Source organism: Alosa pseudoharengus, unplaced genomic scaffold, assembly GCF_046254945.1.
Source record: "Alosa pseudoharengus isolate Yale_2024_CS ecotype anadromous, Long Island Sound unplaced genomic scaffold, YU_APseudo_1.1 YU_APseudo_1.1_scf_16, whole genome shotgun sequence".
Lineage (NCBI taxonomy): Eukaryota > Metazoa > Chordata > Actinopteri > Clupeiformes > Clupeidae > Alosa > Alosa pseudoharengus.
In genome coordinates this window covers 29,412,611-29,434,565 of record NW_027468630.1, presented here as the reverse complement: position 1 = coordinate 29,434,565, position 21,955 = coordinate 29,412,611, and the positions used below count along the sequence as shown (strand labels likewise).

The 21,955-nt window shown below is 38.8% G+C and overlaps 1 protein-coding gene across 5 annotated transcripts in view; it reads left to right on the top strand.

The window, feature by feature from the left end:
* neo1a (neogenin 1a) overlaps positions 1–21,955 on the top strand; it is a 95,388-nt gene that overhangs the window by 53,313 nt on the left and 20,120 nt on the right. For 3 of the 5 annotated variants that reach the window (XM_076287630.1, XM_076287629.1, XM_076287632.1), the window contains exons 7-18: positions 2,312–2,432; positions 6,836–7,061; positions 7,201–7,355; positions 10,381–10,529; positions 10,742–10,880; positions 12,492–12,541; positions 13,450–13,594; positions 16,186–16,296; positions 17,153–17,347; positions 18,178–18,273; positions 20,713–20,888; positions 21,262–21,400. In XM_076287630.1, the coding sequence (XP_076143745.1) occupies positions 2,312–2,432; positions 6,836–7,061; positions 7,201–7,355; positions 10,381–10,529; positions 10,742–10,880; positions 12,492–12,541; positions 13,450–13,594; positions 16,186–16,296; positions 17,153–17,347; positions 18,178–18,273; positions 20,713–20,888; positions 21,262–21,400 (1,702 nt within the window). The remainder of the gene's footprint in view (positions 1–2,311; positions 2,433–6,835; positions 7,062–7,200; positions 7,356–10,380; positions 10,530–10,741; positions 10,881–12,491; positions 12,542–13,449; positions 13,595–16,185; positions 16,297–17,152; positions 17,348–18,177; positions 18,274–20,712; positions 20,889–21,261; positions 21,401–21,955) is intronic. The other 2 variants (XM_076287633.1, XM_076287631.1) reach the window with 1 other exon arrangement.

Below are 21,955 nucleotides of genomic sequence, written 5' to 3'. Positions count from 1 at the left end.
CAAAAGACAGAGAAGGCTCGCTCAAAGGAGCTGATGCTTATAGTACGGTATAGCGCCACATAGTTCAAATTGAAAAGGCTCTGTAATAGCAGGTATCTTTGGCTGGCGTGTTCAGAACTGCACAAAATTTGACCTGTAGGATCACTATGACACCCTCTGAATGCATGCTGAGTTTCGTGGAATTCCGTTCATGGGGGGGCCATACAATAAATTAATTTATGTGTACATTTAGTGACTGTACACAAATCGGCCGGCGGATGGCGGTGTTGAGCGAAGGGTTGCCAGATAAAGTTGAAATGTACACACACGCACACACAAAGACACATACAGACACACACACTCACACACATGCCAAACACAGGTACAAACACACACACACAAACACAGGCACACACACACACAAACACACACACACCGAACACACACACACACACACACACACACACACACACACACACACGGTACATCTAGTTGACTTCCCAGTAATGCTTTGTACAGTCTCCACTTAATCTTCTACAATTGCGTTGAATTCAGACCATGGAATGTGACATTTTTCCTCTTTAAACTAATCTCTCGAAATTGTACAGGCTGCTAGGTTATCTATTATCCTGGTATTTTAGGATCAGGATAGCATATTTGATGTTCCCAAAGGTTTTGGAGGAAAAAGATCACCACAGTGGCAGACGTTCCACCATAAATAACAATGAATATCAGGTTATTTTCCAGAGTCATCCTTCTTTTTATTTCAAACCTGGGTATCAGCAAAGAATACATACTAACATACTTATTTTCCTGACTATTGACCAGTTTTTATACATTGATTTTGCTAAATTTCTTCAGCTGCAAGGTTAATGCATTGTCTCAATTACTCTTTATGATTAAAGCACAATCTGATTCTGATTCATTGGGCTATTGGACATTGCGGTTAATACAAGGGTACAGTTAATACACATTTTATTTTTTTGTTGTTGTTGCATAAAACATTGTCCTGCGGTGTATATACAATGTGCCTAATTCATGGGAATAATTACAGTATATTAAAATATATCCTCTAAGAGGTACGTCACCCCAGCTCATTAGGACTTGAATGACATGAATGCAAAAATCTAAGGCCTCACCTGTTGTACAGGCTTTACTAGCTGCTCCATGACAGAAAGCTAGATGTCTTTGGCTTGTGGGTGAAACAAGGCATTTGAGGCTTTGGGAAACACTAATGAACTTTTATTACAATTTCCTGACATTTTATTGACCAAGCAACATATTTATTAAGTAAATAATCAACAGATTAATCCATGTTGAAAATAATTGTTAGTTGCAGCCCTAGTTGTTATTTTTTAAAATTCATATGATGCCTTTCACATCAGGTGTCACCTGATATTGCACTCTCTTGTGTCCTTGGCAATATTATACCAGTCAAATGTAAAGCTGGTCAGACGCCAATCAAAATTCAACCGTCAATGCCAACATGTTTAAAATGTCAAAGTACACAACATTTGAAACGCTGCATCATAGCCACATTCTTTGGATGCTTGCCAAATTTTGTAAAATTCCATCCACAGGGGGCGCTGCAGCTGACACATTTCAAATGTCCTTGGACCCTAATGATTGACAAACAGATATTTAAGGGTACTAATACTGATGTTGCTCCCTTTACAAAAGAAAAAACAATGCCATACAAAATGTTTTCAAAGAAAATGGAAAACTGAACTCATTAAAAGACTGACAAATTCTACAAACAACAAAACATACACAGGAACAAACACACCTAGATGAATAACAGACTCCATGCTTAAAGTGTCTCAGCAGAGGTGCAATTTCAGTACTTGTGCAAAACTTTTTTCATACTATTATTCTATTAAAGCAGACACACTGCATAATGTCACCTAATATGAGTAATGAAGTGGATCTCTCTTGCACTCTAGCCTGTTGGTGCTCACGGAGCAGGACCTTAGAATCAATCGTAACTTTCAGGCCACTTCTTAAGACTGAACCCAGAAATGGGACCAGAGCACACGATTAGTTATAGCGAGTTTTTACTGTAGCTGGTGACTAATACCTAATATGAGTACTTCTATGGTCAAAGCTTTTCACAATTAGTAAGTCCAAAACCAATGAAAAAACAGCTTGTATGAATGAGGATGAGCTCACTGGGGTGACCGTAACTAAGATAAAAGTAGAGAGTTTTGAAGCATGCTCCTGAGGGTTTATGCTTCAGACTTACAAACACCTTTCTGTTTGATTAATAAAACTCAGACAAATGAATAATACTGACTAAACCTGATTACTATCAATTTCTTCTGATAACCCATAGAAGGAGCACAATCTCCAGGTGCTTGGACTGGTGAAATCCGATGAAGGCTTCTACCAGTGTATGGCTGAGAATGATGCTGGCAATGTACAAGCCAGTGCCCAGCTCATTATTCTGGATCATGGTAAGCTTGTAAAAAAATGTGTGTGTGCATGGCTGTACTGTATGTGCGTACCCTGGCAAACCAGAGTTCTCGCGAAAGCACAATTTGAATTGTCTCTGCGAGACACTCTGGCAATGAATAATGATGCACGTTACTTTTACCCCTTGCGTCGCGAGGAACCAATCACATCGGCGTATCTGATATAGGCAGGCCATGAGGCGAGCTAAACAGATGACGACAGCGCTGCAACGAATCAGTCAATAAACATTGGTCATAGTGTTATCCAATTGCGTCGAAGTCCGAAATCAGTCAGTAAACATTGGTCGTAGTGTTATCTAATGGTGTGCAGTGAGATTTTGAAATGCTTGCTTGGTGCTGCCCCTCGAGTTGGGCCATTTTCATTATTTGTGGCCAGACCCTTAATCTTTCTAGATTACCAGGGTCTGGATTTTCCAGGCTAGTATGTGCGAAGGATTCTGCTAGAATTTATATTAACTACCAAGCTACAGTAGGAATGGACAGAGTACATGTCATCACAAATGATCAGGTCATTAGAACATCCACTGTTTGTCAGTTAATTAGCAAACTTTTTGAGAATATGTGATAAATTTGCACTTAGCCAGGATGAGGGAATTGCAAAACACTTTAAGAAAGCTATATGATAAAAACTGGTGGATTAACCATAATACTTAGACTCCATTTCAACAGAGAAGATCTGAATGGTGGTGTGACATCATAAGGCCCTGACTGTTAAGCTGCACTTGTTGCTAAGGCTTCAGTTTCTGAGGGCTATTATTATTCATGTCATAGTGGTCACTGTTGTTGATAGAGTTTTGAATATAACTAATTTCTAATACTGCAATTGTTGAATTGAATTAAAATGGAGGCCAAGTTTGCAAAGGAGTTTCCAATGTATAAGGTGATAAGGGCAATCTAAAGTAATATATTGGCATCAGGCTTGGAATTTCACCATTCTGGGGGCAAGGCCACTTGGCCTTCAGTTGGGCATATTTGGTGGGGGGCACAAAGGCCACATGTCAGGGCACCAGGGCCAAAGTTAACTATACAGTAGTAGGCTATAAAAATGATCAAAGTTGTATTTAGCCTATTCACTGCAGTAGACCTGCATCACTGTATGAAACATTACAAAAACATGAAACATGACATATTACATAGAACTGTAAATCATCTGATCATCTAATATTTACAGATATCTAGGCTATATATATAACATTTATTTTATATTTGGCCTGTTATGGATTCATGTATTGAACAATTTAAGCACAGCTCAGCTTTAAGAAACTCAAATAGCCTAGATGCATGCTTAGCATTTTGTGATAATATCTAGGCGATATTTGTAACATTTATTTTGTATTTGGCCCGTTATGAAATCATGTGGAACAATGTAAACACATTGTAAAACTTAAAGCCCAAATTTGGAGACATCCATGTATGTAGAACTTTACTGCAAATTCAAAACTGGATTACTCTGGAACGCCTAACTGTACGGGGACTGCTTTACACCTTTGTGTTCGGTAAGGTCTCCTGTTTATTCTGATATATGGTTTGTCATGTGTTAAAAGAAGGGTTCGTAAAGTATTCCACCGAGATGAATGGGTAGGGGACGCAACACCTTCAGTAGAATGTATGATTAAATTGAATTATATTATTTACTTTTCTCGCGAACTGTTCAACACAGCAATTATCGGCTAACATCGTTTAAAAGCTGAGAAAAAGCTCTTTCATGTGATACTTGTGATGTCTGTGTGATGAATATTCTACTTCGCGAGTAGTTCAACTGAGAATGGGTGAATTTGGACGCACTTTCTTTTTTGCGCTGTCACTTTCTCCACTGCGTAAAAGACTAAATTAATTTGCGCTGTAAATGCTAAGATTATTTTGACAGGCCACAGGCTAAATAAAAATCGCTATTAGTAGGACGCAAAGCAGAATATTGAAAGAAGGGGGCACCAAGGCCACCGTGGCCTGTAACCCTCTGATTTTCAAAGGGGCCTCACGGCCAATGCAAGGGGCTACGACGGCCATGGCTGTCGTGGCCGCCGTGAAATTCCTACCCTGATTGGCATGCATGTGTTTCTTAATAGTGCCCAGTTGTTTTGTAAATGATGTTGGTCCAGAAGAAGCACTCACTTATGCGCATACGTGTGCGCTTTCAGTTAGTCTGACTTCTGTTTTTTTATATAAACAGACATGGTTTCCCTTTTAATATAATACTTCAATATCAAGCTTTTGCTCAAGCAGAGTTTACATGTGTCTGCACTCGCATAGTATTAGAACTCAAATGCAATGACAAAACAAAGTCTTAAAGTTATTTACGGTCACTACTGACAAGGGGATAGAATCGAAAACATAACCTGAGAAGAGCAACACTTATTGGATATTCATCCAAGGACCGTATTACAGAAACTTCCTAGCTCGCAAATCCTATCTTATCTGTTTGGTAACTGTGGTAACTATATTTAAGCTTTGATTTAAGAACTGCTGCTCCTAAGTCAGTGTTCTTATCCTAACTCCAGATAGGAAAGATGCATTACAGAAACATTTGAAGTCACCAAAATCCTAAATAAACGTTCCTAACGTCCCGACATGCCCATTTCTGATCAAGGTTAATTTGACAACTGCGCCAGTGTAAACTAGCAACGAGACTTGCATCACGCCCGGTGCCACAATGCCCCGGTTATAACATATGGCACTGAATATTAGAACGTTCATTAAGCTAAGATTTATTGTTGAGTTAATTAGTTACATGGCATTAGTTTTAAGTCAGTGTTCCTAATAGTGTATGGATGAATACAGATATCTCTACTGCCATCATTACATTACCATAGCCAATCAACATTTGTCAGCTTGTGCTTTGCAGAAACAGTGCATCATACAATTGTTCACTGTCTGCACTACACATTTTGTGAAGAAATTAGAGCTGTCTGTTGGTGTTCCCTTGTGTTAAACAAAAATATATGTTTTGAAGAGAGATTGGCGATTTTGGCGATTATTGCAGTGTTATTAGCCTATAGGTAAAGGTAAAGATTAACAAACTTGGTAGAAGGGCAGGACAATTACCGGAAAATGTATCAATCTGACATTTAGGACCTCTCATATCAGTTAACATTCTCCCCAATGTATGCGTTCATGAACTGTCCACTTAAAGTGCGTATGTCAGGTTAAAAAACACTATCTTGCCTCATGTCCCTTCATTTGTCAAACATTTTTTTTAACCTGACATACGCACTTTAAGAATTACTGTCATTTTCAGTCTCATGCCTATGCCATGTACGACTATCATTAGGCCGAGTTAAGCTGGTGACATGGCACAAGCATGCAAAATATATATTCATTAATAATACATTGAGGTAAAAGAGTGAGATAATCTTGATATTGATTTGAGGTCATATCACCCAGCTCTAGTTGGTAATGAGGTCCACAACAAAGCAAGCATCCTTTTTTCAAGGTCTCTAGTCTGCATAGTTTTGATTTGCTCATAGTGGGCTTGAAAAAACTGATTGTAATTAAATTAGATTTATTGAAGATAGATGATGATGATGCTGGATCATATTTCCTGTTAGCAAGAGTTAACATGATTATCATTATATTTTGGGGGAGATTTTAAAGATCTGCATGCGATTTGGGCTTTGGACACATCTGCAAGATAGTCATTGTGTTTTCCTTGGGATTCATATGTTTGTTTTTGGTGAGCATACCGGTATACTCAGTCACCATGGGCCACCTCTGATTGGTGAGCATAACTTGTATTTGAAATGTGCAGCCTACACTGTTTGCTACTCAAATTGTCACAAATCATTTTGATTTCAAATAGATTAAGCCCTGTGCTGAACATATCTATGCTGTTTGTTATGCAGTATTTATTGTGTCTGTGTACCTATTCATTCTTAGCTTCTAATGGTAACCAATGCTACCTATGTTAGCTAATCTAAAAAGTTTGGATAGTTAAGAGATCTTGAATTCTAAACAGCGGCTGAGATTTATTATCAGAATTAAACAAATGTTCCTCTGTGGTGTTGATTCAAAGGAATGTTTTGTACATCTCACTTGTACCTTTCTTAAATGATGCATCCCCCACATGCACACAATCAGTTATATATGTTTACATTCATACTGCAGCCTCTTCCCAAAGGCTGACTTTTCATCCTGTCATTTTTGCAGTATATTTATTTTTGTCACTTATATATTTAGTTCATTCAGATGAGTTTTTAGTAATTTTTGTGCCTTATTTCTGTCATCAAGCCCTTTTGTTTCGATGTTGTTTCTGTCCTCTCCCCCCTTTTCCTTTTTTCCTCTTTTGTGTTTCTGTCTTACCTTTTCATTCCCATCCTTCATCCATCATTTTCCTTCACCTGTGCCAATGTCTCTTACACCATCACTCAATTACTCCTGCTACACCCAAGATGTGTCCCTGCCCTCCCCCTCATCCCCCTCACTGATCAGTGCCACTACTGAACATGTAACACCAGGCTCTGGTGGCAGCGATGGACCTACACCCTCAGCCCCACGTGATCTTGTGGCTTCGCTCGTGTCCACCCGCTTCATTAAGCTGACCTGGAGACAGCCAGCTGAGACCCATGGGGAAGAAGTTTCCTACTCCGTCTACTACAGCCAGGAGAGTATGAACAGGTACTCAGTTAGGTTTATTTCATTCTCTACATCACTCTATGAAAAAGAAAAAAGGAAACCTATTATTATATTAAGTTTGATTACATATTATTAAGCACTAATCAAGACTATATTAATAGATAGTTGTTGTTTGTTTTAGGGAACGCATAGTGAACACCAGTCAGCCTGGAGAGATGCAGGTCACCATCCAGAACCTCATGCCTGATTGCAAGTACACCTTCCGGGTGGTTGCACACAATAATAATGGTGTGGGTGAGAGTTCCAATGCCCTGACTGTCGCCACACAGCCTGAAGGTAAGAGTCCCCCAAGAGGTCATAAAAAATCCACAACTGTGAAAAATACAAAATTGGAAATGTAAACAAAGGAAACCACATAGTCAGAATGATACATGCACACACTTTTTATATACTGTATGTTTGTCAACTGAAGGTACATGAATGCACTCTGAGAAATGCACACTGAAGGTACATGAATGCGCACTGAAAATTTTGATGACACAAAGTACACTGCGAAAACTCGAATGGTGCACTCATAACGGTCAAAAAGTTGAGTGTGGAACGATGGAAACTATCTGTCCTCAATGGACGCCATCTTGGCTACATAAAGGAAGGGGAGGGAACATTTTCAAACTTGTGATCATCGCGGTTAAGGAAACTGGAGCAGCAGCAGTGAAAAACAATTTAAAGATGTTCAAGCAAGTTATAACATAAACTGTTAATGTTTTGACAAAGTATGACCTTGTCACTGTCTAATAGAGGACACCAATAAAGTTATATTTCAATGTTGTGATCCATAGTTGCAAAGAGTGCACACACATCCAACTTAGTACAGGTGCAGAGTAAACCAGATCTGTGAAAGTATAAAAGAAAGATACCCACACACTGTTGCTGCTGCTCCTGAAGTGATTTAAATTACACATTTTGACCAATGTTGGTTTTCGTCAGGTGTTAACACAACCAAAGGGTGGGAGAGGATATATACACATGACCATAGGCATTGTTCTTAGCTAACCAATCAAGGAGTACTGTAAGTGGCGTCATGTATAGCAATTAAGTACATCATCACTTAAATCTAAATACAAATATAAAGATGTGCTGTATCTAAGACATCTTTACATTGAGTATGTAAATACAATATTGTTTTACAATAAAAATCTTGCTCACTGGATGAAAAAGTTACAAAACCCTCCCTCCAAAGTCTGTTCAAGTGCTGCACATATCACATCCACCACAAAACAAAACACAAATTAAAACAAGACAAAGAAAAGGAGAGAAGGAAAAGACAAGTCTCCCTACAAACTTTGGTGAACTAGGTTCACAGAGGAATAAGTTAAGGTACAACAGGTTATGACGTATCACCAACTGTAAAGAAACAAAGATGACAGTCAGAGACAGCATAAACAGTCAGATACAGTATCATCTGGAATAGTTCATAAAAATGGCTTAAGATCAAACTCAAACTTAGTCCATGAGGCACCATAGTATTAAGGGCATATATGTGAAAAGTTTTGCGTTGTAGAAGTAGGCTTTCATGATTTCCACCTCTATGTGGCCGTTCCAATTTCTCAATGCCCACATAGCGTAGGGAACTTACTGTATACTATGTCCTATTTAAAAAAAAAAAAAAAAGAAGAAATTCAGTAAGCACACAGTGCACTGCATTAAAGTGTACTGATGGAAGTACGTCATCTGAGACAGAGTGAAGGTTATGGCAGGTGGAAGCATATCAATCAATGCTTTGCGTCAAGTTTGATTTCATTGTACAATATTTGAAGAATAATGTTGCAAGAAGACCAATGTTAGTGTAGTGGCTAACTTGGCTAGCATGCAATAGCCACAGAAGTTGTGGGTTAAATTCATGGCTGCCACTGTTGTGCCTTTGAGAGAGGTACGTAACACCTTGCAATTGATATCTATAAGTCGCTTTGGATAAAAGTCCTTGGTCTGAAAAAGTTTGAGAAATACTGATTTAAAGAGTGACCACGTGTGTCCTTGACCTTGGACCCTACAACACTGAGTACCATGTAATTTCATCAGGCCCTTATAGTTAAAGGCGAATTATGCAGGTTTTTTAGCTTAATTTACCTTAACTTAACAGCTTCGGAGTCATTGGAATGGTTATATGACTTTTTTCGGGTTGAATGTTCGCCGTCTTGCTTCCCCCTAGCGCCTGTGAGAAAAACCACCCTTGCAACTTTGGGCCGGCGGGCCGACGGACTCAGTGTCAGGAAGTATAACAGTGTAACGAATTGCTTTACTGCATTTAAATACACATACACGCCAGGCACCGGCTAGAACAAGGTAGCGATGGAGTTTCTCAGACATTCGTCATGACGGAGCCAGCGAAAAAGAAGCAAAAAACGAGAAAACAGCAAAGAAATTGCCAATACTGCATAGTTTCTCTTTAATAATACCCCAACCATAGACTGTTCACCCCACTCCCCTACTCCCCTCCAGGAAGCATTACAGGTCTCTCCGCACTCGGACCAGCAGGTTAGGAGGGAGCTTCTTCCCTGCGGCTGTCACCCTGCTGAATACTAACTCTTATCATACTGTAAACTATACTCCAAAGTCAACTGCACATATCTGTCTGTACTGTTAATACTGCACATTTATTTTATTTTTTACTACTCTTATAATGTTACTGTTAATACACTGTACATACCTGTACATACATACATACTGTATCTGTCTATATTGTTCATACTGAATATCCATATTTATTCTGCTCTTATAATGTTACTGTTAATACTCTGCACATATTATCCCTACTGTAAACTATGGGCCAGTCCCAAAGTCCGGACTCACAGACTCGGGGACTTTGGTGCGCGTTCTCGCAAAATTCGTAAGGGCTTAGGTCTGTCCCAATGTCGAATTTCAAAAGGTGTGAAGGTTTGAGTACACACTTACCGAGCCCTTTCTGTGAGTCTGTATCATTTTGACCGCTAAACTTTTTTTCAAAAAATTACTTTCTTGAAAAGGAAAATAGTTCTGCTGGTGAAATTTTTTGTTTAAATTCCAACGGTCAAAATGACCACCTTGGTAGTTCTAATAGATTTGAAATTCTTGGCAGTTCTAGTGTTTAACACTGTCTCATAAGGATCCTCTTCATGTTCATGTCATGACATTTTGAGTCTGCTAAGAGGCGCAAACATTAAATTATGCTCCCATAACCACAACTTCATCTCCTGACTCATATTTTTAATAACCTTTTTAGTCAATTTGTTTGGAGTCTTTAGTGTGTAGGGCTTTTTTGCCAGGATATTGCAAAAGTGTTATATCAATAATTATTTATAGTAATTATATAATCTTTGTACAGTTCAAGTACCAGGACCAGCTCCCAATCTTCAGGCCGTGGCCACCTCCCCTACCTCAGTTACTGTAAGCTGGGACATCCCTCTCACAGGCAATGGAGAGATTCAGACCTACAAGCTTTACCACACTGCAAAAGGCCAAGACACAGAGCAGGTCAGTCTGACAGGATGTTTTCAATATCTTTAACCTCACCACCAGATTAAGTAAAGTGTAGATTATTTGTATCTTTTCAGCATATTGTTTGGAAAGAGTAATTCAAATAACTTGTTATGGTAATTTGGGAGGTTAACGGTAAATCTGGCCTTTGTCTGTGACAGCATATACCTTTGTGGTCTTTTGAATACTGTACGGCTCTCCTCTTTCAGGAAATCGATGTAAGAGGTCTGTCTTACACCTTAAGTGGGCTGAAAAAATTTACAGAGTACAGCTTCCGGGTGGTGGCTTATAACAAACATGGACCAGGAGTGTCCACAGATGATGTGATGGCGCAGACATTTTCTGCTGGTAAGAATATTTCAGACATCAACAAATGAATAGGTAAACCATTAGAAAACAAATGTTCACTATTAACACAATTAATGTGTGCCAATGTTAGTGCCCAATGATGTCCATATTACGCATCATTAATCCTTATTATTACCTTTGCTAAGGAGGTTGTGTTTTCACCCATGTGTGTTTGTTGATTGGTTAGTGAGCAAAAGATCAGAATTGGGTGACTTAACAGAAAAGCCTTTGTCACAATTGGCAATTGAATGAATCTGACAGAGTGAGTATGACATGAGCAGTGTCCTTATGTTCAATGTATATTATGCTACTTTTGAAACAAATTTTACAGAACAACATTGATGATCATATGCAAATGTTCCACAAATATATGTGGATTTCTCACCCAGATGACAAACGTCATGACAACAGAAGTCAACATTTTATTCATCTAAATAAGGACCAAACAGATCTATCAAACATATGGAACTCAAGGACTCCTGCACACTGTTTATTTTGCAAATATTGATTTTATTTAGAAACTACGTTTCGGTCCTATGACCTTCATCAGGTTATCTAGATCTAGATAACCTGATGAAGGTCAAAGGACTGGACATTTTGCATTTGGCAGTTATTATCGTTCTGGCACCTATGCAGTAAAATTGGTGCAGCTGATGACCGATGCAGCTGCAAGAAGTCAAACATGCCCACTGATTTGACGCTACTGGAACAGAAGTAAGGCAATGTGTTGCCTTCAGAAACCCTCCTTGTTATAGCCTCTCTGTTCACTTTAGAAGGTGTAACACTAGAGTAATACTTCGGTTTATCAGTAGGATAGACCCAGACCCATAAATAGACCTAGGTTGTTTTTACTCCACAGTATCCTTTTAAGTGTTTATTATTCTGGCACCTATGCAGTGGGTTGGTTAAGTGTTTATTGAGTGTTCCCATGATTCAGAGTGAGTGTGAATGGAATAATGCATAATTGTTTTGTAATTCAGTTGAATTAGTGTTTCCCATGTTGTGATGTAACTGGTGCATGTTGTATACAGTATATGTGCTGATGCTTCTGTTGATGTTTGTGTTAACCCTTAGTGTGTATTGCATGTGTGTTAGTCACTACCCTTGTGTTTTCCCATTTCGATGTATGTCTTCTGTTGATAAAAGGTTTGTTCAATTTTTCCTCCTGCTGTTGCTGACAATATTGAACATGGGTTTCATGGCAAGTAGCTTAGACTTATGAGTAACATGCGCCACAAAAGAAAATAGGTAGATGAATTGACACAGGGAACCACTTGGAATGTTCTTTCTAATTAATTTGTGTAAACTGCAATTTAAACATGATATACTTTACTCTTAAAGATAATCCTTTTTTTTTTCATACAAGGCTGCCATGCGGTTTATTTATGATGCAAGTTTGTCTATTTTTTCTGCCTTTGTTTATGTAAAGCATATTGAATTGCCTGTGTATTAAATGGGCTATATAAATAATCTTGCCTTGGCAGACAGATATAGGCACATATTAGTTATGGGTTCATGGCCAACATAAGTTCCCTAACATGTTACCACATTCTTGTGAACCTGAGAGATATCAGTCTTTGAACTATTCCCATCTTTTGCCTTTGCCTACAGTACCAAGTGCCCCACCACAGAATGTGACTGTAGAGGTTCTGAACTCAAAGGTAAGTTTGTGAGAACTGAACAATCCTCCACATACATAAACTTCAAGTAGGGTGGTGGCCAGTGTACTACCAGAGATGAGTGTATTCTCTGATGCAAATGTATTACTCGCACTTTTGCACTTCAGAGCACTATGTTAATTAAATATAAATAGGGCTGAACGATTTAGGGAAAATATCTCATTTTAATTTTGCATTTTGATTTGTGATACCATTTTTGAAAGTTATGCTTCTGATCAATATTCACTATGATACAGTCCTTGACTCTGAAATAGTATTTTACTTACTCTTGACTTATTGGGCAAGACCAGCACTACCTCTACTAGCCTTTTTGGGCTGTGTACATCCATCGTACTGCTGCCTGTGGTGCTTTTTCAAGTTGCTACATGTTAATTGTGTTGCCTCAGGATCAATTGCTTGACAATAGGTTTTGCATAGTAAGCTACCTTTTTTGCTTGTTTGTTCATCACTTCTGGTGCACCCAAAATACCCAAACCCAAATAATCATAGTGGCAAGCTGTACGATTAATTGCAACTTTCACGATTTGCTAAATGCATTAGTAAGTAGAAATGGCAGTTTCAGTTGAAATTTCGATTAAAAAAAGTATGAATCTTTCAGTATATAGGCTTGCCTTCCTTCTTTTTGAGGACCAGTTGGTGAATAAAGACTGATGTAAGGAGAAATAAGGAGCAATACGAATAGACTGGAATAAAAACAGCATTTTGAGATCTCATGTTGAATTTAAATTGGACCTCTAGTCTCAGCCGAAGTCCAATTAGTTATTCTTGTCAATCTATTCTTTGGAGAGAAAGAAAAGACATTTCTGAGATGAGACATTTTCTTTTAGGGAGGTAGTATTAAAATGTGGCTCCAAAAGAGAGTTGGCTGACATTGACCTTTGTTTCTCTAGAGTATCATGGTACGATGGCAACCACCCCCTGCAGATGATCAGAATGGGGAGATTACTGCATATAAAATCCGCTACCGTAAGGGGGCCCGAAAAAGTGAAGCGTCAGAAATTGTTGCAGGGACACAGCTCCACAAACTCCTTGACAGTAAGTTATTGGTCATTTGTGTGCATTCAATCGACTGTAAACCATTCAGAAATAAATTATTTAAAAAACACTTTATTAACATTTGCAGTCCATAACTTTTAATTCTAGTCACTGTATTGACACAGAATTTATTAATGTCATATATTTTGGCACACTGTTGTGATGTTGTGATGTCTCTACAGTGTCACTCAATCATCACTTTTCTGACTACTTAAAACTTCCTTGATGTGAAGGCTAATGTAAGACATGTGGAAGTATTATCACATCATATTGTAACGCCAGTTGTGGGTAGCCTACTGTAAATGGTCCCAAGCAGCATATATAAACAAGACATAGCATGCGAAGATGGCCCCTATAATGACAAAGATAAGAGATTAAAAGATAGTGAAATTAACCTGGTGAAAAATAAACTCAATCACTTTGTGAATAGAGTCTGGACACTCACAGTTGCAAAACCTTTCCAACACAGACATGGTAACGGGTATAGAAATAGCATTACAGGAGAAATCCGGTGAGTTTTCACAGATCTCCGTTTCATGCCCCTAGAGCAGGGGTGGGCAACTAATTTCCCCAAGGGGCCACATGACAAACTGGGACTGTTGAGGAGGGCCGGACCCAAAATACCGAACTCAAGTCTGAACTCAATTCTGTTCAATTCTATTCTATTCTTTTTTCAGTTTTCAAAGACTGATATAAAAAAGTACTACAATATCTATATAATTAGGCTAGGTCATGAAAATGTGAAGGAGTCAGTACAACCGATAGGCCTGTGCCACCATTTCATCAACACTCAGCAATATTTCATCATTAAATCATTGCCATCATTAAATTAACTCTATGCAGAATTAGATTACGAAAATGTGGAGCAGACAATAGTAGGCTGTCATTAGTTAATAAACATGCGCAAAGAAAACTATTTTAAAAATGTAGGCTATGTTTTTGCTTTAACTTTATGCACATAACTGTGATTGGTCCACTGGCTCTGTGTGTTGAGCCGGCTGCTTCAAGCAACCTGTGGGTAGTAGCATCATACTAGTTCGCTAACATAAGCTTTGCAAATAAACTCAGACATATTTTGGTTACAATTACGGGGTTATCCGATTGTAAACTATCTATCTGCCAGTAACGTTTTGAAATGAACACTTCGTATCGCCAACGAGCAGCAGTAGGAGTTCGTTCTAACAACCTTTGCGGTGGTGAGCGACGCAGACATAAGAGACACAAAACTTTGAAAGGTTTACGCCGACGTAAAGGCAACTGCATTGTGTCGACGCAGAAGCATTAATTCTATTCACCAGCACATCAGTGAGGGTGTTTACGTCGTATGCATCCACGCACAAATGTATGGGCGTACAAATAGCAGTCGCTTTCAAAATAAAAACAACAATATTGATTTGCATGCATTATCTCTATGCTAGGCTCTTGACTATTGTTCTTTCACGGACCTTACACGGGCCGGTCAGGGAAAGCCAACGGGCCGTATGTTGCCCATGTATGCCCTAGAGTGTAGCACTGTAGCTGCCTTGCTGTGTTAACTGCTGGTTGTAGCAACTCGAGCTAGGTAAAAAAAAATGTTTTCATGTTTTCCCACCGTACCGACAGTACTCGGTGAGCTCGAGTAATGGAGATCTATCTGAAAATTTGCCAGATTTCTCCTTTAACTTGAAATCGTACATACCGTTAACTTTGAAATCATTGGTCCAGCCTAACCACATTAATCAGGGATTCCTGACGTTAGTTCCTACTTCGCCTAAACTTAACAGACTGTCAATAAACAGCATCTGCAGTCAGGAAACAATGTATGTGAGCCTACCTCTGCTGTAAATAAATGTACACATTCTTTTGACTGCAATTTTGGATGTTTGCAGGCGTTGCTACTACCATTTACCACAGCCAATTTCGATTTCAAAACTATAGCGTCATCCCCTCTCGTCGCTGATTGGGCAGGTAATCTGCCAACTGATGGAAATGCCAGTAGACTAGTATTTCCCTGAAAGGAGATCTAGGTGGGCATGGCCAGGCTGTCTGAAAATAGCTTAGGGCCCAAATGATTACTCCCATCAGTGTATTTCTTATAAATCACAGGTTATGCATCATCATATCTTATAAATTAAATAGTTCATCAAACTGCTGATTCAACTGCATAGGCCTAATGAATCATTAAGGAGCCAGGTGTAAAATAATATCAGAATTTACTTATCACTGACTAAGCTAAATCAGTTATAAGTAAAATATTACTTAACTAAGCTGTGTGTGCATTTTTGTCCCCACCACTTTCCAAATCATGTGCTCTTATATGTACAGTAAGCAGGGTTTTTCGTACAAATTACGTCTCAGTCAGTCATTTATAACGGAACAGTCACTGAAATATTTTCTAGTAGCTTCAGGCATAAATCTGACACAGGAATGACACTATGAGCATTTGCAGATGAAAACTAAGCTGGAGACATGAAGGACATTTCTAAATGTATGATCAGTGCTCAGCTGTTATTATGTGCTCCGTTGTCATTAGTGTAGTGTAACAGTGATTGATGATTGATATATATATAGTGATGATTGATGATATGACACACAATTGTTTTTAATTGCAGATTTGCAGCGCGGAACTGAATATTCAGTACGAGTGACTGCTATGACGTTAAATGGGTCAGGTCCAGCCTCAGATTGGGTTACTTCTGAGACATTTGAGAGTGACCTTGATGGTAAGACATTTCAGGACAGACCATTATTAAATATTCAAATTTACTAACTGATTTTTTTCATGAATGTGAGTTCCCCTTTTTTGTCTTTTTTGTCTACAGTGATGTACTTTAAGGTGTTTAGGGTTAGGTACAATGCAAAAAATAAAATCTAACCAAGTGTTATTAATCTTATATTAAGATCAAAAAATCTATTTGGTATTGTTTTAAGTATGAAGACTCTAGCACACTCTCGATAGATAATTTTGACTTAAAGGGAAACTTAGCAGGAGTAGCTATATTTCCCCCTCTGCTGGAGAAGTTGTGCATAACGATAAAGCACACGGATTTGTTTAGAAGCTTGCGAAACGGTTAGCATAAGTTCGACAGAACAATGTGGATGTTACAAGGTGAGAAACACAATTTAAAACGAGTGTCTTGTTTCTCACTTCTCTTACCGGGACGGTAGTACCAAAGTTGCAATGTTGGTTTTCCGCCTGGGGACGCTAGGGGGAGTGGGGAAAGTCACCATTTTCACCGGAACCGGTCATTTAACCATCTAAATGATTTCTAAACGGGTTTATTAAGTTGAAATAGTTGCCAAGTTCCCCCTTGAGTCTTATCAAGACAAATTTACTCAATGCACTGGCAGACAAATTTATCCGATACCGGTGCTAAATCAATAAACGGTGCCGGTGCCTGAACAGGTACTTTGTTTTTAAAATAAAAAAGACAAATTTGAACATAAAATTGAATATTGATAAACAATACAAACTATATGTTTTAAAATTAATAACACTTGGTTAGATTTTATTAGATAAGCATTTTTTGCAGTGTATGGTTTGTGAATAAATTCAAACATTTTTTTGGAATCATTCAGAGTCAAGAGTTCCAGACATCCCCAGCTCCTTGCATGTGCGACCTTTGGTCAACAGCATAGTGGTGAGTTGGACTCCTCCAGAGAACCAAGATATCGTGGTCAGAGGTTACAGTATTGGCTATGGTATCGGCAGCCCACATGCTCAGACTATAAAAGTGGACTACAAACAGCGGTACTACAGCATTGAGAACCTAGGTGAGTGTCCAAAGGTGTAAGCGTCTGTGTGTTACAGGACTTTGTCATTAATGTAATGCTAATCTTTGGTATGTAGATATAGGAGAATAAGCAATCAATATTTTCATGCATAATGACAAGTATAAGTATAGTAAGTATAAGTATATATACTCTTTTGATCCCGTGAGGGAAATTTGGTCTCTGCATTTATCCCAATCCGTGAATTAGTGAAACACACACACAGCACATAGTGTACACACAGTGAGGTGAAGCACACACTAATCCCGGGGCAGTGAGCTGCATGCATCAACAGCGGCACTCGGGGAGCAGTGAGGGGTTAGGTGCCTTGAGGGCACTTTAGCCGTGCCTACTGGTCGGGGTTCGAAACGGCAACCCTCCAGTTACCGGTCCGAAGCGCTAACCAGTAGGCCACGGCTGCCCAAGTATTCAGGGGAGCTAAACACAAAGCTGCCATCAATCCAGCTGCACAAGTACTTAACAACATAGCATTGTGTTTACACAATTTGCTTGTTACAGAGTGTGAACCTCCACCAAATGTGCTTGTGCATTTAAATTCCAAGCAGATAAGCTGCAAAGGCTCACAGAGGGTTTCAGTCTTTTCCTGTTATAATGTTACAAGTTAAATTGAGGAGTGTTTAACATCAGATAGATTTCATGAACACTGCCAATTAAATAGTTGAAAGTGAAATGAATAAAGTGATGCTGATGCATTAGCACCCACAATATTCTCTATACTCTATACACTTTAATAAAATGTCATGTCCTACCAAAAATTACAGAGCTAGTATTGTCATGGTATAATGCTCTTTTGTTATTTGTCTCCAATCCAGATCCAAGTTCCCACTATGTGATCACTTTGAAGGCTTTCAATAATGTTGGAGAAGGTATACCTGTCTATGAGAGTGCCATCACCCGGCCCCAATCAGGTAAGACCGTGAATACATGTGGAAGGAACCCTTAAAGCCATGGCACACCAAAGATTTATGACTAGTCCAAACCGTTGCAGTGATGTGAGTTAAATGTTGCAGGGCGTTGCCAGCTGTTGCGAGCTGTTTCAAAAGATTTGTCATATCAAATCGAACACTTTTACCTTATGGTCTCTTGTCAGTCAGTCAGTCCCGGAGAGATGCCATGTCAGAGTTTTGGTAAAAAAGGAGAGGCAGAGAAGTATTTATTAACTCAGTTTTAAAGAACACCAGTGTCTACACAACATCAGTCTAAACTGGTATAGTTATAAAGTGACAAAAAATAAATAGAATTTGACTGACTGTTGGGTATTTCGCTTAGCTGGTTAATTTTGCTGGCTAAGTAGTCAGCTAGCTAGTTCATCTGGCTACAAGGCTTAGTGTAACAAACGTGTTGTTATGGAAACAGTGGTGTTGTTACAAGTTGTTTCACTGGTGTGAACCCCTTCAGTTTTTTTAACCTGTGTTGTAGCTAGTTGCTGGTTTATAGTTGTGAATCTGTGGTGTAAATTGGCCTTCACTCTGCCTCATAAAAGTGACATGTTGTCCACGTACTGCAGGTTGATAAATGTGTGACTAGCATCTCTGAAAAAACGTTTACCAGTTATGTATGTATGCATCCTGCAGTTAATGGAGGTGATTCACAGACTACAGATAATCCTGTAGTGAAAAGGTGTACTTACAATGTTTCTTCTTGCAGATACGGTGTTGGTAGTTTTTCATCAGTGTTCCTGAAATGTTTCTCAAATATAAATTTTTAATGGATTTATTTACAAAAATAATAATAAATAGGCCTTAACATTTGTGTGGTAAAGAATAACAATAATGTCAAATAATGTAGTGAAAGGTTGGCTACACAATTTTATCCACTAACCACAAGCTTCATGGGTAGTACTATTAGGCAAACTAACTTTTTCCCTCTTAGAGATGGCAAAGGATTAAGAAGTTATTTGCCCAAAGCCATTTGTGTCAATTCACTTTTCTCCATCAGATGTTCCTGGGAATGATTGTTTCTGTTCTTAATATTCCTTCCAAAACAGTCAAATAAATAGGGGATTTATTCTGTCAACTTTACCAGATAGCTCTACTCCTGCTTGCTTCCATTTCACAGTAGGGTAGTAGTCACAGTAGTCAGATTATTGAGACAGCTACTTGATATCTCTCACAATATATGCTTCAGAGCTGTTCCAGATTCCTACTGCTGTATTTTCTGCATTCTGTCTTCCAGCTTGTTTATTGGTAGTTCTTGTGAATTTTGTGTACACACCACTGGGATATACAGGTGGAAAAGTGAATATTTCATATATTCTTACATACTGCATCACATTTTATCCACTAGAGGAACACCTATTTTGGCATTCCAAATGCATTCCACTGCATTCTGTACTGGAAATGACACCGTTTGGAACACTTTCATGTAGGGGCAGCATAGAGGGCACTCCATAATGGCACCCTTTTCCAATGGAAGGGCACACATAAGGAATGACCACACATAAGTATAGACCATTTTAAGGGGCACCTTATAGGGTGTATTATACATCTTACTTTCTTCCACTCTCCTCGTCTCATCGCAGTCGTGATAGCGTAAAACTTGAGGTTTTCTACCATCGCCAGCAGCAATTTCCAACTCCATACTTTACACCATTTCCTTGTTCTTTGAATATTCTACCTTTAATGCACAAAGAAAATTGTGATGTTATGGTTGTTTGATCTCAGAGGTCAGTGATTTTAAGACCGGGTTATGTCTCCAACCTTGCACCAGACTGAATTTACAATCTGAAAGAATATATTTCAAAAGAAAAAGCTGTGGGTAAAAAATTGCGTCTCAACTTGGTGAGGCAACTTTTAGGTGCTATGTGGCTCAACTCTTGAACCAACTTCCATAGCCAGCTATTCTCTGTTGTTGGGCTTAAGTGCTGCTGACTCTTTTTTCCTATGGACATTTGAAAGTCTTGCTTATTTCTCCTGGCATGTTTCATAGTTTACTCTCTTTATTGATCAAATGTCTTACATTCTACTTCCTAGATTATCAGTAGCAGTAGTGGAAAAACCTCTTGTAGACTGTAGAGTACATAATACAATTCTTTTATAACTGAAATAATACTTTTGACCAGATGATGGATCCCTAGATCTGCCTTGATGGTTTTAGTATATTCTGTACTAATGTAATATTTTCTCTCTCTCTTTTGATCCCAATCCTACCCCTGCAACCTCCTTCCCTTTTCTCACCTCATCCCTCATCCCTTCCCGCGTTTTTGTTTAACTCTCTTAATTCATTTGTTGTCCCCGTCAACCATGCCTTTTTGTTTTGTTGCCACTGGACATTGTGCTAACTGCTTGCAGACCCCATAGACCCTGATGTTGATTTGTATGAATTGTTCCATGCTCCATACACTCCAGTCCCAGACCCTACCCCCATGCTGCCCCCAGTGGGAGTGCAGGCCTCCGTGCTCAGCCATGACACAGTCAAGGTCAGCTGGGCTGACAACTCGCTACCCAAGAATCAGAAGATCACAGATGCCCGTTATTATACAGTTCGCTGGAAAACTAACATACCAGCCAACACCAAGTTTAAGGTATGTGTAAGACTTTGGAAAAGCCACTATAAATCAAACTGGGCTATTTTTACATATTTTTTTAACTTTCTGTCTTTAACTGTACAACTGAAAAGAGTCCTTTGCATTTTCTTTCAATCATGCATTCATGTAGTGGCATGCAGTGTCCCCTCGGCATCCAGCAAATCCAGATTGTCAAACTGTATATTATATGTTTTGGAAAAAATGTATAAAATGTTTTGAAAAAATACTAGTTTGTAATACGAATTTGTTGTAGTGACAGCATGTTTCCTTGACAATTTACTACAAGAAATTACCCTTTGTGTTTGTATGTGTGTGTGTGTGCATGCGTGCATATGTGTGTGTGTGCGTCTACTGGGGTGTTGATTTGTAGATGGCCAACACTACTACCTTGAATCATATGGTTAGTGGACTGAAGCCCAACACACTATATGAGTTTTCGGTCATGGTAACCAAAGGACGGAGAAGCAGTACTTGGAGCATGACTGCCCATGGCACAACATTTGAGAGCAGTAAGTTTTACCAAAATGCCACCAAGGTGATTTGCATGAACACATTTTTGCAGTATTAACATGAAGTCATCTGCGTTTTTAGTATGAGGACAGAGAGTCACCAGACACATTGTGGTGCAAGGCACGACACAAGTCTTGTTCCTATCTTACATCCAACGCAGTGATCATTATTTCACCAAGCACACAAGTTGACACGTTGTCAAATGAACTTTGCGCAACCAGGGGCGTGTTAACATCACTAAAAACGATAATGCCACTGCCCAAGCAAAACCTGGTATAAATGATGGCAAAATCACAAAATGTAACAATTGGTGAGACCTTAGTAACACAGGCAACCAAGCAACTTTTGTCAATTCAGACACGCCTTAATCATTAGGGGTAGGAATCTCTTGGCACCTCACGATTCGATTCTAATTCAGAGGTCAACGATTTTTTTCTAAAATGGTTATTGATGCATCGCGATGCACCAAATTATTTTTTAGATATGTGTACATTTCCATACATGATTAAAAAAAACAGATGAATTTCCTTCTCTAATAAGAAAAGGCTGCTCTT